The 15,656-nt window shown below is 51.7% G+C and overlaps 1 protein-coding gene and 1 long non-coding RNA gene across 2 annotated transcripts; both read left to right on the top strand.

Annotated features, from left to right (window-relative positions):
• Window positions 1-9,698: 9,698 nt before the first annotated feature.
• On the top strand, window positions 9,699-10,440 carry LOC306816189. Its single transcript, XR_013777597.1, has 3 exons — window positions 9,699-9,786; window positions 10,031-10,218; window positions 10,308-10,440. It is a non-coding gene; the product is annotated as an uncharacterized lncRNA (long non-coding RNA).
• A 336-nt stretch (window positions 10,441-10,776) lies between these two features.
• LOC306816188 (uncharacterized protein) lies at window positions 10,777-11,562 on the top strand. Its single transcript, XM_079332665.1, has 3 exons — window positions 10,777-10,830; window positions 11,002-11,142; window positions 11,351-11,562. The coding sequence occupies exons 1-3, from the start codon at window positions 10,783-10,785 to the stop codon at window positions 11,558-11,560; spliced, it is 399 nt and encodes a 132-aa protein (XP_079188791.1). The 5' UTR covers window positions 10,777-10,782; the 3' UTR covers window positions 11,561-11,562.
• Window positions 11,563-15,656: the final 4,094 nt, after the last annotated feature.

The following is a 15,656-nucleotide window of genomic DNA, read 5'->3' as shown; positions in this document are numbered from 1 at the left end:
TGCAGTCCCAATATCCCATTGAATAATGGCATTTCCGGGTGTCGGGAATCGCTGTAGGCCCTCCAAGTTCCCAACAGAATCCTTAAAAATAACAGCATTCCAGGTGTCAGGAATTGAGAAACCTCCAGTTCCACTCCCAGACTCCAGTGGAATTACAGAATTCTGGGCCTTGGAAAATTTGAACCCTCTAGTTCCACTTCCAAATTCCCATGGAAAAGGCAGATTCCAGGCATCATGAACTTCGGACTGTCCATGTTCCATCCCAAATTTCCATGAGATAACAGGAGTTTGGACATTGGAAGTTTCGACATCTCCCGTTCCCCTCCCAGTTCTCATGGAATTGCAGCCTCCTGGCCCTTAGGAATCGAGAATTCTCCAGATGCCCTCCCAATTTCCCATGCATAAATGGCACGTGGGTGTCAGGAAATAAGAATGCCCCATAGCCTGCTCAAATTCCGATCGTATTCCCATAGAATAACTAGTTCCCTGGTTTTAGGGATTGAGCATCATCTTGTTCTACTCTCCTACTCCCACGGAAAAAATGGCATTCCGGGAGTCAGGAGTTTAGAATCCCCGATAAGGCTTCCCAAACTTCCACCCAATTCCCAAGGAATAGCAACATTCCAGGTGTCAGGAATTGAGAATCCTCCAGTCCCCCTCCCAAATTCCCACAAAAACCATGGAATTACAGGATTCTGGACACTGAGAATTTTGAATCCTCCAACACTGCAGCCAATTTCCCATGGAATCACAGCTTTCCAGGTGTCAGGAACTTAGAATGCCCCAGCTCCCTTCCCAAATTCCCGCCAGAACCCCAAAGAAAAACAGCATTCCAGGTGTCAGGAATTGAGAATCCTTCAGTTCCACTCCCAAATTCCCACAGAATTATGCTATTCCCAGTTATGGGAATTTTGAACCATCCAGTTCCCCTCACATATTCCCATGGAAGAATGGCAATTTGGGCATCGAGAATTTGGAATCCTCCTGCTTCCCTCTCAGATTCCTACTGAAATTACAGAATTACAGCATTCCCGGTGTCAGGAATTTAGACTCCTCCAGATCCTCAGAAGACATCCCATGGAATGACAGTCTTCCAGGCATGGGGTATTCAGAATTCCCCTCTTTCCCTACAAATTCCCATGGGTATCCCGCATCCTGGGTATTAGGAATTTAGAATTCTCCAGCTCCCCACCCAAATTCCCAGGGAACAACACAATTCTGGGCATCAGAAATTTGGAACCCTCCAGGACCGCACCCAAACCCCCATGGAAAAAGAGCATTCTGGGGTCGAGAACTGAGAATCCTCCAGTTGCACTTTCAATATTGCATGGAATAATGGCATTCCGGGAGTCGGGAATGTAAGATCCCTCCTACACCCTCCAAATTCCCACCCAAAACCCCAAAGAATAACAGAACTCGAAGTGTCAGGAATTCAGATTCCTTAAGGTCCACTCCCATACTCCCCTGGAATTATGGCATTCCCAGGGTTGGGAATTTTGAAAGCTCCACTTCTCCTCTCAAATTCCCATGGAATAACAGCAATCCTGGCAGTGAGAATTTTGAATCCTCCTGCTTCCCTCCCAGATTCCCAGCAAAACTATGGAATTACAGCATTCATAGTGTCATGAATTTGGAATCCTGCAGCTCCCCACAAAATTTTCCGGAGAATAATGGCACTCCAGGTATGGAGAATTTGGAATCCTCCAGTTCCCCTTCCAAATTCCTCGGGAATAACAGAAGTCAGGTGTCAGGTATTTAGAATCCTCCAGTTCCCCACCCAAATTACAGTTGGAACTATGACATTCTGGGAATTTGGAATTTGGAACCTTCCAGTTCCCCTCCCAAATTCCCATGGAATAATGGTATTCTGTGTGTTGGGACTTTTGGCACCTGCAGTTGCCCTCCCATGGAATAATGCATGGAATATGTCATGGAATAATGGCATTCCCGGTGTTGGGAATTTAGACTCTCCCATAAGCCGTGCCAAATTCCTAAAAAATTTCCCAAGGAATAATGGCATTCCAAGTGTAAGGAATTGAGATTCCTATACCTCCCCCAAAAAATTCCCACCAAAAGCATGAAATTACAGCAATCTGGGCCTTCGGAATTTTGAACCCTCCAGTCCCCGTCCCACCCCCCCCCCACCAAATTCCCTTAGAAAAGTGGAGTCCAGGCATCATGAATTCCGAATTGTCCATGTGCCATCCGAAATTCCATGGAATAATGGAAGTCCGGGTATCAATAATTCGGAAAACTCCACTTTCCCCCACAAACTCCCATGGAATTGCACCATCCCAGGCATTAGGAATTTAAAATTCTCCAGATGCCCTCCCAAAATTCCCATGGAATAATGGTATTCTGCGTGTAGAGAATCTTCAATCCTCCAGTTCCCCACCCATACTCCCCTGAAATAATGGCATTCCAGGTGACAGGAATTTAGAATTCCCTATAAGGTGCCAGAAAATCCTACAAAATTCCCAAGGAATAACTGCATGCCATGGGCCGGGAATTATCAGTCCTCCACCTCCCCTACCAAACTCCCAACAGAACAATTAAATTACAGGATTCCAGGATTTGGGAATTTGGAATCCTTTAGTTCCTCTCCCAAATTCCCATGGAAAACAGTGATTCCAGGAGTCAGGAATTTTGAGTCATCCGTGTGCCCTCCCAAATTCCAACAGAATAATGGTAGTCTGGCCATGGGGAATTTGAAATCCTCCAGTTCCCCTCACAACTTCCCATGGAATTGTGGCATCCCAGGCAATAGGAATTTAGAATTCTCCAGATCTACTTCCAAATTCCCAGGGAATAACAGAATTCTGGGCATCGAGAATTTGGAATCCTCCAGTTCTGCTCCCAATATCCCATGGAATAATGGCACTCCGGGTATCAGGAATTGAGAATCCCCCACACGCTGTTCCAAAATCCCACAAAATTCCCAAGCAATAACGGCATTCCAGGTGTAAGGAATTGAGATTCCTCCACCTGCCCCCCCAGATTCCCACCAAAACCATGGAACTACAGCACTCTGGGCATTGGGAATTTTGAGCCCTCCAGTTCCCCTCCCAAATTCCCATGGAAAAGTGAGATTCGAGGCATCATGAATTTCAAACCATCTGTATGCCCTCCCAAATTCTCATGGAATAGAGGCAGTCCTGGCATTGATAGTTTGGACACCTCCAGTTTCCCCCCCCCACCACAAAATTCCCATGGAATTGCAGCATTAGGAATTAGCAGAATTAGGATTAGGAATTTAGAATTCTCCAGATGTCCTCCCAATTTCCCATGGAATAATGGCACTCCAGGTGTCAGGAATTTAGAATCCCCCATAGCCTTCTCTAATTCCAGCCATATTCCTATGAAATTTCTACATTCCAGCTGTCAGGAACTGAGAATCCTGCAGTACTGCTCCCATACTCCCATGGAATAATGACATTCCGGGTATCAGGAATTCAGAATTCCTCATAAGGCTTCCCAAACTTCCACCCAATTCCCAAGGAATAGCAACATTCCAAGTGTCAGGAACTGAGAATCCTCCAGCCCCCCTCCCAAATTCCCACCAAGACCATGGAATTACAGCATTCTGGGCATTGGGAATTTGGAATCCCCCTGTTCCACTCCCAAATTTTCACGCAATTATGGCATCCCAATGGAATACTGGATGTCAGGATTTGAAAATCTTTCAGTTCCCCACCCAATTTCCTCATGGAATAACGGCATTTCAGGTGTCGGGACTTTAGAATCTTTCATACACCCTCCCCAGTTCCCACCATTATGCCAAATAATAACTACATTTTAGGTGTCAGGAATTGAGAATCCTCCAGTTCCAATCCCAAATTCCCATGGAATTACAGCATTCCCAGTTTTGGGAATTTTGAACCCTCCAATTCTCCTCAGAAATTCCCATGGAATAATGGCATTCCGAACAGTTAGAATTTTGACTCCTACTTCTTCCCTCCCAGACTGTCACCAATACTAAGAAATTGCAGCAGAAATTCCAGGTGTTAGGAATTTGGAATCCTCCAGGTCTGCACCCAAATTCCTATGGAATAAAGGCATTCAGGTATCCAGAATTTAAAATCCTCTGGCTCCTCTCAAAATTTCCCATGGAATAATGGGTTTCCAGATGTTAGGCATTTCCAACCATCTGTATGCCATCTGAAATTACAATGGAATTGCAGCATACCAGGCATTGGGAATTTATAATTCTCCGCTTCTCCTTCCAAATTCCCAGGGAATAACAGAATTATGGACACCAGATACTTGGAATCTTTCAGCTCTGCACCCAAATCCTCACGGAATAAGAGCATTCCAGGTGTCCGGTATTGACAATCCTCCATTTCCCATCCCAATTTTTCATGGAATAATGACATTCTGGGTGTCAGGAATTTAGGATCCACCATACGCCCTCCCAAATTCACACCAAATTCCCATGGAATAACAGCATTGCAGTTGTCAGGAATTGAGAATCCACCAGTTCCCCTCCCAAATTACCATGGAATAACTGCATTCCAGGTGCTAGGAACTGAGAATTCTCTTGTTCCCCTCCCAAATTCCCATGGAATAATGATGTTCTGAGAGTTGGGAATCTTGAATTTACCAGGTGAGAACTGTTAGGAATTGAGAAACCTCCAGTTCCCCTCCCATACTGCCATGGAATAATGGCATTCCCAGAATCAGGAATTCAGAATCCCTCATAAGGCTTCCTAAACTTCCATCCAATTCCCAAGGAATAGCAACATTCCAGGTGTCAGGAATTGAGAATCCTCCAGCCCCCCTCCCAAATTCCCACAAAGACCCATGGAATTACAGTATTCTGGACACCGGGAATTTTGAATCCTCCATTTTTCCTCCCAAATTCCCATGTAATACCAGCATTCCAGACATCCGAAATTTCGTATTGTTTGTATGCTCTACCAAATTCCCATGGAATAACAGCCTCCAAGGCATGGGGAATTTAGAATTCTTCAGTTCCCCTCCCAATTTCCCAGGGAGTAACAGAATTCTGTGTGTCAGGAATTTGGAGTCCTCCAGATGCCCTCCCCATTTCCCATGGAATAATGTCATTCCGGATGTCAGGAGTTTAGGATCCTCCATTCACCTGCCACAAATTCCTATCATAATTCCATGGTACATCAGCATTCCAGTTCTCAGGAATTTAGAATAATCCACTTCCCCACCCAAATCCCCATGGAATTACAGCATTCCCAGTTTTGGGTATTTTGAGCCCTCCAGTTCCCCTCATAAATTCCCACTGAATAACTGCATTACAGGCATTGTGAATTTACAGTCCTTCTGCATCCCTCCCAAATTTCCTGCCTTCTTCCCAAATTCCCACTAAGTCTTTGAAATTATAGCATTCCTAACATTGGGAATTTAGAATCCTCCAGGTCTCCTCCCAAATTTCCACTGAAACCATGGAATTAACCACATGCCAAATCAATTTGAAGTTGAAATCCTCCAGTTCCCCTGCCAATTCCCATGGAATAACCACACTTCAAACTCTGGGAATTTCGAATACTCCATTTCCTCTCCCAAATTCCCACCTAAACCCTGGAATAAAGGCATTCCAGGTATTAAGAATTTGGAATCCTCCAGGTTGCCTCCCAAATCCCCATAGCATAGCAGCATTCTATGCACTGGGATTTTCAAATCTTCTATATGCCCTCTTAAATTCCCACCAAAACCTTGGAATTACAGCAATCAGGGGGTAGGAAACTAAGAATCCTCCAATTCCCCTCCCTAATTCCCATGGAATCCTCCAGTTCCTGTCCCATACTCCCATGGAATAATGGCATTTGGGGTGTAAGGAATTTAGAATCCCCATATGCCCTACCAAATTCCCACCAAATTCTCATGGAATAACCACATTTGAGGTGTCAGGAATTTCTAATCCTCCAGTTCCCGTCTCAAAATCCCATGGAATAATGATATTCTGAGTGTTGGGAATCTTGAATCCCCCAGTTCCCATCATATACTCTCATGAAATCATGGCATTCCAGTTGTAAGGAATTTAGAATATCACCTAAGTCATCCCAAAATCCTACAAAATTCCCAAGGAATAAGAGCATTCCAGGTGTCAGGAATTGAGATTTCTCCAGCTCCTCTCCCAAATTCCCACCAAAACCATGGAATTACAGCATTCTTGGCAATGGGAATTTGGAATCCTGCAGTTCCCCTCCCAATTTTCCATGGCCTTGTGGGAATGGAATAGCATGAAAACAATTACCAGGGAACTGGACTGGCCAGTGTACCATGGGATACCTTCTCCCTCAGTTACAGGTTACAAACCAAACGAATGAATTGACAGGTAATCTTCAAGGACTATGGAAGCACAGACTCACTAAGGCAACACCCAATAACCCACCAGTCTGATACAGCACCAGGCTTCACAGATTGTTAGGCCGTTGCTCCCAAATTTAGGAATTGCAAAGCTGTAACATGCCATTTCAAGCATCACAATCAAAATAGAATTGACTGCTAATTCAACAGTGGGTGCTTTAAGAAGACTACAAACTGAAACAAACTCAGTAAAAGAAGCAGTCTTTCAAAACCACATGGTGTTAGATATGGGAACAGTCAAATGGGAGGAGTTTGTATTCTAATTTATACCAGTTGTTGCACTTATATAGATCAGTCAGGGCAAAAGCTAACCACTGGCTATTTGGGCAGACAATCCTATAGAGCATGCCCAGGAAGCATGGCTGGAAAGTTCAAATCCAAGGAAGACTCATGAGCCTTCATCCAAAACGACCAGCAGGAGGCTGACAATCACCTCGTGCAGAAACCATGCACGTGTTCAAGGGCTCACATAGTCATGTCATTACAAAATATGTTGCAATATGAAAGATAGCAAAAAATAATTTGCACATTAACTAAAAAACATATACAGGCTAGTACGGTGCAAAGAATGGACAGGTGATTTTGTTGTGGAGCAATGCCCGTCACTCCAGGTATCAAATAAGCAAATAACTGCCCCATAGGCCTTATATTATAGAGTACTACTGGTTTCTTGCCTAGTTTTCAGGCATCAGAATGCTGTGGATTTCAGCATCATCCTGCTGAGGAAAGAATTTGGTCCAAGCCTGCATCCCAATTTCAGACTGTACAGGAACACTGTGGACTTCTTCCCACTCAACCTGGAACTGTGCAACAGAACAGAAGTTCAGCCATTACAGCCCTGCATGGGAGAGACTTTAATTCATCTGGGAAGTGTCTCCTAAGGCCTTGTGTGCAATCCTTACTTGGGATCTATAGTCAGAATTTGTATCCCAGGAACAATGGAATAAATTTAGCTATTCCAACATGTGTTTGCTGATGTTTGTCTTTGGAAATGGAGACAGTGCCTCTGTACAATCTAGTTGTACTGGGAAACTCAGCTGCTGATTCTGTGCTGGTGCTCCTGCCAATCCCTCCCATAAAAGAAATTATTTCAGGACTAAGAGCTTCTGCCTTCTGACAGATACCAAGAGTTGCCAGCAGTTGCTCCAGGTGCTCCTGCCAACAGCCCCTGTAGGAAGGAGCACAGCCCCCAGTGCACGTGGGCTTTGGCTCCCTCTGGCACAGAAGCCCCCGGGGCACAGGTCTCTGGGGCAGGAGTGGGGCACCAGCGCTGCCAGGGCTCGGGGGGTGGCAGGTCTGCTTGGGCAAGGACTCTGCCACAGCCGCTGATTTCAGTGCTCGCAGGGCCCAGGGGTCAGAGCAGCATCCGTGCCCTGGCCCACACGATCCTTGCCTGTGTCACAGCCGTGGGTTTAGGATGGCCACCAGCCGGGACGTGTCCCAAGGAGGCCGAGCCAGCTTCTGTGCAAGGCCCCGTGCCCTTCCCGCTGCGGCTGCGTCGGAGCCCTGGGGGCTCCTTCTGCTGCCCTGAGCCCGCAGAGCAGGGCAGCGATTGCTGATGGTTTGAGCCGTTCCTAAAGATCCTGTCGGGCTGTCTTAGACACTTGGGGTGAGGGATTCCTTCCAACCTGGGCCACTTTGGGTGGGCTGGGGGCAGGCCAGGGCCGGTGGTAGCGTGTGCAAGGGCCGTTATTGAAACGGTTCAGCATGGTCACCATGGCATGGAACAGGACCGTTGGTGAGGTGTGGTGATATAAGAGCCAACGGTGACACGGCCACGGCACAGTGCTCGGAGCACACGACGGGACAGGACGGGACAGAGCGGTGCCGTGAGGAGCCCCCGCACAGCGCACTCGTTCCTGTTGGACCCGGAGCTTCTCTGAGTGTCACTGACTGTTTGTCTCACAGCTTTCCCAAGGCATTTCTCTTCCAGGTGCCCTCGAGGCCAGACTCTGGCATGGCAGGCAGATTTCCCAACATCTTCGAAGTGTTTAGCAGAATAAAAAGGAGAGGCTCTAGAGTTCATCCAGCCCAACAGCCTGAAGAGCCGGAGCCATTTCAGCCAATGCAGGATGGTGAGTGGAGCAGCTGGGTAAAAGGGCTGAAGGCTGCTGCAACCTTGACCCCTCCCATCCCATCCCTTTGGGACATGCCCAGGGACAAGACAGAAGAGGGGCCGGGCAGACACCCCGCAGTGCCCGTGCTCCATCCCCTGGAGAATCCTGGGGCTGTCCCTGCCTGGGGAGCGCAGGGCTGGGCCCTGTTCTCCGGCCTCTCCTGCAGCCCCTCAGCTCTGGCTGTGCTCACTCTTTGCCAGGTGCAGCCATGGACCGCACACACGAGCAGGACCCCACCGGTGTCCTCTTCCACAGAACAGCACAGGTACCTGCAGCCATCCCCACCTGGGCTGGGCCTGCTGTCACTGCTCAGCCCAGCACAGCGCTTGGAGCACCCCATGGAACAGCCCTCTTTTCCTGCCCTTTGTTCTCCTGCCGCACTTCCAAATTTATCAAATACTTTTGGCAGGAAGTGACCAGCACCATGGGCACTGGGTCCATAGAAAAGTGTGAGGACTACACCACCAACACAAGTGCTGCCCTGCTTGACAAGCTTGTAGAAGCAGGTTTGGCCAATCCCAAGCAAGTAAGCAGCCTGTGGCCAGGGTTTGATCCCCCTAAGAATTGGTTGGCCTCACAATTCACTGGGGCCTGCTGGTCCCTGTCAGACTTTGAGGACACCACAGTGTGGTGGGAAGGGAAGCACTTCTCTGGGGAAGCTGGGGACATTACTGCCTCTGGCAGCTTTCCAAGTCTTCCCATGCCTTCTTCAGGTGCCTGCCATGGTGAGATACATCCACCAGTGGCTCATGGCCAATGAGACTGATGAGCACAGGGTGGAGAGGTCCCTGCTGGATGTCACCGAGGCACAGCCCACTGATGTGGTGATGACTCTCCTGCGTGTGGCCCCATCGTGTGACAGGTATAGGGCCCACCTGCCCAGAGGGCTCAGGGCTCACCAGCCCATCACCCTGCACAGCCTGTTCTAGCTCAGTCTGAACAACAGAGAGTTCCAGGGCCCTCTGGCTGCTCCCTTTCCCAGCCCTGTCTTGTCAGCACCCACCCCATGCTCCCTCCCTGCCCCTCAGGAGCCTGTCCCCACAGGGCTAAACTGCCTGGGTGCTGCTGGTGCGGGGCAATGGGCAGAGGCAGAGCTGGCAGCCAGCTCAGGTCCCTGCTGCTGCCCAGGCCACGGTGCTGTGTCTCAGACTGCCCTGAGACAGAGTTCTGACCCTACAGAGCTGCTATGGCTATGTGGAAGACAATCTTGTGCTCGCCCAGGACTGCAAAGCCAGCGAGGTTGAGACTCCTGGATGTGCTGGGGAGCTGGCCAGAGCACAGCACGTGCACCTCCGATGGGGACACAACAAGAGTCTTTTCCCTGGCTGTGAGTTTCTGGAACTGGCCTTTGCTCACCCCAAGGCCGCCCCTCCTGCAGCTCTCCACCCTCCTTCCCCCACTGAATCTCCCAGCCTCAGGTGCTGGGCTGAATCCTGGCCTAGGGGCAGCTTCAGGGGCACCAGGCCCGGTGCTCCCCCTGCGTCTCCCCTGGCCTCTCCCTGCCACGCTTGGGCCCTGCCACACGGATACCTCGGCACTGAGCGCTGTCTCGGGGTGTTTGTCCTTTGCAGGCAACTGTGGTGATGTGGAAGATCCTCCAGGAGCCCTGCATCCCACACATAATGACACTGTATTTCACTCGCCTATTTGTCCACCTGCTCTTCCAAGCGTACTTCAGCACATTGGATACACCAGAGGAGGTTGATAAATTGTGGAAAACATGCCAGAAAGAACACGGCTTTGCTGCCAGCTCCAACAGGTTTTCCATCCCAGTCCTTCTGTCCCTGCCATGTCCCCAGGGCAGGAGCCAGTGCTCCCAGCGTGACCTGAGCTTTGCTCTGCACACAGGTTTGCACTGGAGACCCTGAAGTCCCTGCTCTGCCGAATGCAGTGTGAGGATGTGGTGACGGCAATGGAGCGCAAGTGTGGCTGGGACACGCTGCTGTCTGCTGACTCCCAGCACTATGCCGTGGGTGTGCTGGTCAGGTGAGACCCCACCCTCTCCACTCTTTGTGCTCTGTGTCCGGAGTGCCCTACACAGTACCCGTGCTCATGGGCCAGAGGGCCTTGTCACCGAGGCACAGCCAAACAGACTGGAAAAGACTGGGAAAGAAGGGTGCCCAAAAGGAGCTGCCTCCAAAATAGCTCAGGTCCCCTTGCAGCAGGATGGTGGGGAAAGACCAGACCTCTGGGAATCAGTCCTGGGAGAGGTTTGTCCCCCTGACTCAGACCTTGCTTTCTTTTTCCTCCTTTCAGAGCAATGCGCTCCTCATCTACACCCTTGTCTTCTGGGATTGCATTGCACCTGCTCAGCCTGCTCAACATGGAGAGGCCATGCTGGGATTTTGCTGTCCTGGCATTCATTGTGGAGGTGAGCCTGATGGCCAGCGCTGTCTCCCTGAGCTGCCTGCCAGCTCTCTGGCCTCTCATAGCCACACCTGCCTGGGATGGTGCCCGTGCCCTGTCCTGCTGTCTGGGCCCAGCCCTGTGCGGTTCTGGGCTCCTGCCGGCCAGGTCCCTGTCACTGCCCTGTGCCTTTCAGGTCATGGAGTGCTTGGATGTGTCCAAATATGGGGCCAGTCTCCTGGAGATCATCTCAAAGAACCTGCAGAGCGAGTGCAGGGAGAGGCGTCACCTGGCGCTCAGATGCCTCATGTTGCTTGGCCCCATGAATCCCCCCATGGTGAGAAGGGAGCAGCTGCTGAAGCCCTGCCAGCAGCATGAGCCTGGGGCATGCAGTCGCTTGCGCATGGCTGGGCTTTGGGTGCTGGGGCAGCTGATCCCAGCTCTCCTGCCTCCTGGGTCAGCTGCCCGCGTTGTTTGGGACAGGCCTTTGGCCTCTAGGCCCTGTGGCAGCAGAGTGGCCTTTCACACAGTTGTCTTCCAAACAGGCAAAAAAATTGTGGAACCTGACTGACAATCTTGTGGACATCCTGCAGGAAAACAATAGCTTCATGGTCAGGATGACCATCGTTGTACTCCGATATTTGTTCCTCCACAATGGTGCCCCTGTACGCAGCCCCATCGCCCTGCGGCTGGCTGAGGCGCTCCTGCCACTCTTTGACCACGTAAGGCTCTGTGCCCCAGGCCACGGCCACTGACTGCGGCCTGGACACTTTGTGACCCGTGAATTTCAACATTGGTGCCCACACGGGCCTGAAGGAACCAGTGCTTAGGACTTTTTTCCTTCCTTTCCTACAGCATGATAGACAGGTGAAGCTGGGATCAATTGCTCTGTTTGAAGAGATGATAGGTTTACTAACGAAAAAGGACAGAAAAGCTCTTAAGACACCTGTGTGGCAGAGCGTGCTCCCACTCTTCATCTACTGCCACGATAAGAATCCGGATGTGGCAGAGGTGAGGACTCGTGGGCTGCCCGTGTCCCGGGGGGGGTTTGGCTGCCTCCTGCCCTGGTGTCTGGTGGGCTGCAGCCTCCTCCAGGCCTTGGCTCAGGGACACGGCTCCTGTGCCCTGAATTGCGGGGACATCTCTGCATCTCTGCTGCTCTCCAGGTGTCTCGAACAGCGCTGCTTTGTGTGACCAAGTTCCTCAGGAGGAGGGATCTCATGCAGCTCGTGAATACAGCGCAGCTGTGGAAGTTGGCCGAGTGCCTGGTAAGGACGGCCTGGAAGCGCCAGGCTCAGGCTGGAGAAGCCCCCTGAGCGCGGCGCTCACTGTGTGCAGCTGCAGCTGTGGCCCTGCCCAGCGCTGCCCGCAGGGGCCGCACGGGCCCGAGCCGGGTGCCGATGGAGCCCCGGCCCAGCGGGGCTGCGGGGCGGGCCGGCACCGCGGCTCCCCGGGCAGCAGCCGGCCCTGTGCCCCTGCAGAGCCCGGCCGGCGGCTGCTGGCCGCGCCTCAGGGCTCTGCGGGCAGGGGAGGCCGGGGCCGGGCGCGGGCAGCGCCTGCCAAAGGGCCGGAGCCCGCCCTGACCCTTCGCTCCCGCCGCTCTCCGCAGCTGGCAGAGGACAGGAGCCGAGCGGCCGAGCACCTGCGCCAGGCCCTGCCCTACCTGCAGAGCCCTCAGGAGCCCCTGCGAGCGGCGGCGTTCCGGTTTACGGGTGAGCCCGGGCTCCCTCCCCGCCCTGCCGCAGCTCAGCCCCAGCCCCGCCTGCTGCCCCGGCAGCTTCTGCCACCCGGGCCCGGCGCCGCAGAGCCCCGGCTGCCCTCGGGGCTGCTGACACCCTCCCGCAGCCGTGCCCTGGGGCGGCAGCGTGCGGCAAGGGCCCGGGCTGAGCCCTGCCGGGCCACGAGGGCCAGTGGCCACAGGACTGGCAGCGCCACTGGCAGGGAGCTGTGCCACTGGGCAGAGCCGTGACAGGGTCTGTGTTCCCAGGGATGGCCAGGGAACTCATGAGGGAGAAGAAGGATGAGCTGCAGGTGCTCAATGAGGGTGAGTGAGGGCAGTGGGCTGTCAGTGGGGCTGGCAGGGGGAGCTGCAGTCCCTGTCCTGTCTGCGGAGGGGTTTTGCTTCTTGTGTGAACGAGGGCTGGCGTGGGCAGAGCTCACAGAGATTTCTGGGATGCGGGCGGGGGGTTCGTGGCCAGCAACTTGATCCCGTTGGTCCCCTCTTGGCCATGCCAATAGCTGGGAGGAATGCCCCTGACAGGAAGATCTCCTCGGATTCCCACAGTTTCGGGCTTTGACCGTGGCTCTGTTCCTCTCTCTTCCAGCCCTTCAAGCGCTGAGTAAAGACAACAGCCCTTCCCATGCAAGCCCAGTAACTCAACTTGCATTCAGGCAAAGAGCTGCAGAACTACGTTCACCTGATGGCTCAGACAAAGCAGTGTCCCTTTAACACCTCCACGTGCCACAAGAGGAGACCACCTGGAGACCAGAGACCAGCTGGAGCTCCAGGCAGAGCTGATAATTGTCACAGCTCTTGTGGCTTCAGCCCTCTCCCTGCTTGTAGACAGCTCCCTCCCTCCAGCCTTCAGACTGTGCCCATCCCTTTTTTTTCCCCTCCACTCTTTATCCCTTTTGACAGCTCCCTCCCTCCAGCCTTCCGAACTGTCCCATCCCTTTTTTTCCTTTCCATCCCTTTGCTTTGCCATTCATTAGTAAACAGTTTGGCATCTTCACTTTGCCTGCATCTCTGTGGAGCTAAAGCAGCACAAATCCAGAGCCCTGGGACTCACAGGCCCATCCTGCCGTTCTCTTCTGTGCCGTGTTTTGTGCAGAGACACAGAGGAACGAGGGCAGATCAGGCTGGAAGGGTCTCTGTGCTGAAGCTCCAGTTCCACAACACTGTGGAATTCAAGGTCTTGCTGAGCACCCTGAAGCCCCTGGATTTTAGAAGAGCCACCCTGAGTGTGCTCTGAACCCAGCTGGGAGGGATTCCATGGCAAGCACTCATGGAGGGCAAAGGAGCTTGGAATGCTGGAAGGTTTCAAGAATAGCTTCCTGAAAGCACAGCAATGCTCCATCCCTGCACAGGGTCAGGAAGAGGGCAGAACCAGAGAGCATCAGGGCTTCACAGAGAGCTTTGGGTGTTCCAGAGAGCAAATGAAGCAGCAGCACAGTGCCCGAGAGTCGGACGCGTGACCGTGCCAGTGTCCGGAGCGCTGACAGGCAGTGCCGGGATCCTGGTGCGGTTCTGGTCCCCACAAGTGAGGAATGGCAGCCCTGCCTCAGACCCAGTCAGAAAGCCAAGCTAGCGGGACCAGAGGGAGGGCACCCTTCCAGTCTCTCCTGGGCATGGCAGCAAAACAGCCTCTGCTTCTTCCTCCTCTGCTTGGGGTGTGCTGGTGGCAGAGCCAGCCAGGTTGTGCTCTGTGTGCCAAAGGCTGTTCAGAGCCAGCATGGAAAGTGCTGCGTGCCCAGCACAGAGTCCTGGAAGGTGCTGGCAAGAGCATCCTGCAGGAGCAGGGCCTGGTCTCTGGCTGGGAACAGCCTGGTTTTGCTGCCGTGACCGCAGGCAGGAGTGTAGGCAGTGAAGAGGCAGCGGGCAGCTTGTGTTTGCAGAGGGCCTGGGGCTGCACGTCTGAACCTGCACCTGGGAACACACTTGGGGGAACACGAGCTGGAGCTGGAGTGCCTGTTCTGAAAGCAGTTTGTGCAGGCAGGGCAAGCAGGCAGGGTTGCAGGTTTTCTACTGCTATTGGTGTTTCTAGTTTGTTTGTTGTGTTTCTGTTGGTTGGTGAGTGTGGGCTTTTTTCTCCCCCTTTATCACGTTCCTCAGGGATTCTTTCTCATTCTGAACTAGGCCGAAGGACGAGACTTCTGGTTGCTTAGAAAGTGCCATTTATTTTCTTATCTTCTACAGAAAACATGAGTTCTTGGAACAGGTATTGAAAGCGTGGCCAAAAGTCACAAGACTTATGGCTACAAGATCTTTTAAGGACTTATTAACATAAAACACTGCCAACAAGGTGATTTATGTTTCTATTCCAATACTAAGAAATTTCATCTAATTGCAGTGTGACCTTTCTAAGCCAATCTCATTCTAACACATAGATCTATTCTTAAGGCTAGTTTGTCACCTTTATACCTGCTTTACTCTTTCTATATCTTAATCTTTATTAACTAAACTTTTTTCTACTTAACATGTCTCTGCTTTAAGCTTTAAATCTACATTCTTACTTCTAGCACCTAAACTTGGAATCTTTTCCCAGCACCTCAGTTCAAGTCCTGTGTTCTTTTCCAGGCTTTGATTTACACACCCAACTTTCTGAGAAATTCTTGCATTCTGAACTCCAACTGATGGGCTTTGGGTTTTTTGTTAATAATGGTTTTTACATGATTGAAAACTGCAGTTAGTACAAGTGTATGTGACCGAGTAGAAGCCTCCAAAAAGGATGCATCTTTGCAGACCCCTTACTGTGTGTAATGTTTGAGCTTATCTGCAGTTCCAGAGGATGTTGCAGAAGAAACCAGCCTGCGGTGTGAACAGCTGGGTTATCTTCTTTTAATGGTGGCCGAGCTTGGGGAGCAAGCTGAAAGACTAAGGAGTAATAGGGGAAGTAAAAGGGAAATAGATTGGTGGAGTTCTGCCCTTGCATCTTTGAGGGAGGCCCACCAGGAGTCAGAGGACTCCCGTGCCCCCCCCGTCAGGCAATGGGAGGACACCTGGTGGGTGAAGGGGAGTGGAAATGGGTCCCTACTCAGGGAGATCATAATAAACATTCCTCCTGGCCCCCATCACCTTGCCAGGTGCCACTCCAGCATAGGTATGAAGCCCTGGATTTAGAGAGCCTGCCA

This window comes from Erithacus rubecula (genome assembly GCF_903797595.1).
Source record: "Erithacus rubecula genome assembly, contig: scaffold_418_arrow_ctg1, whole genome shotgun sequence".
Lineage (NCBI taxonomy): Eukaryota > Metazoa > Chordata > Aves > Passeriformes > Muscicapidae > Erithacus > Erithacus rubecula.
The sequence above is the reverse complement of the archived record's forward strand: the minus strand, read 5'-3'. Positions and strand labels throughout refer to the sequence as shown.

Bases quoted from the DNA above. Each gene is read 5' to 3' on its own strand.
- LOC306816188 (XM_079332665.1), top strand. From the start codon at position 10,783: ATGGAGAGGCCATGCTGGGATTTTGCTGTCCTGGCATTCATTGTGGAG. The intron at 10,831-11,001 runs GTGAGCCTGATG...TGTGCCTTTCAG, and splicing joins TCCTGGCATTCATTGTGGAG to GTCATGGAGTGCTTGGATGT. The intron at 11,143-11,350 runs GTGAGAAGGGAG...TCTTCCAAACAG, and splicing joins GCCCCATGAATCCCCCCATG to GCAAAAAAATTGTGGAACCT.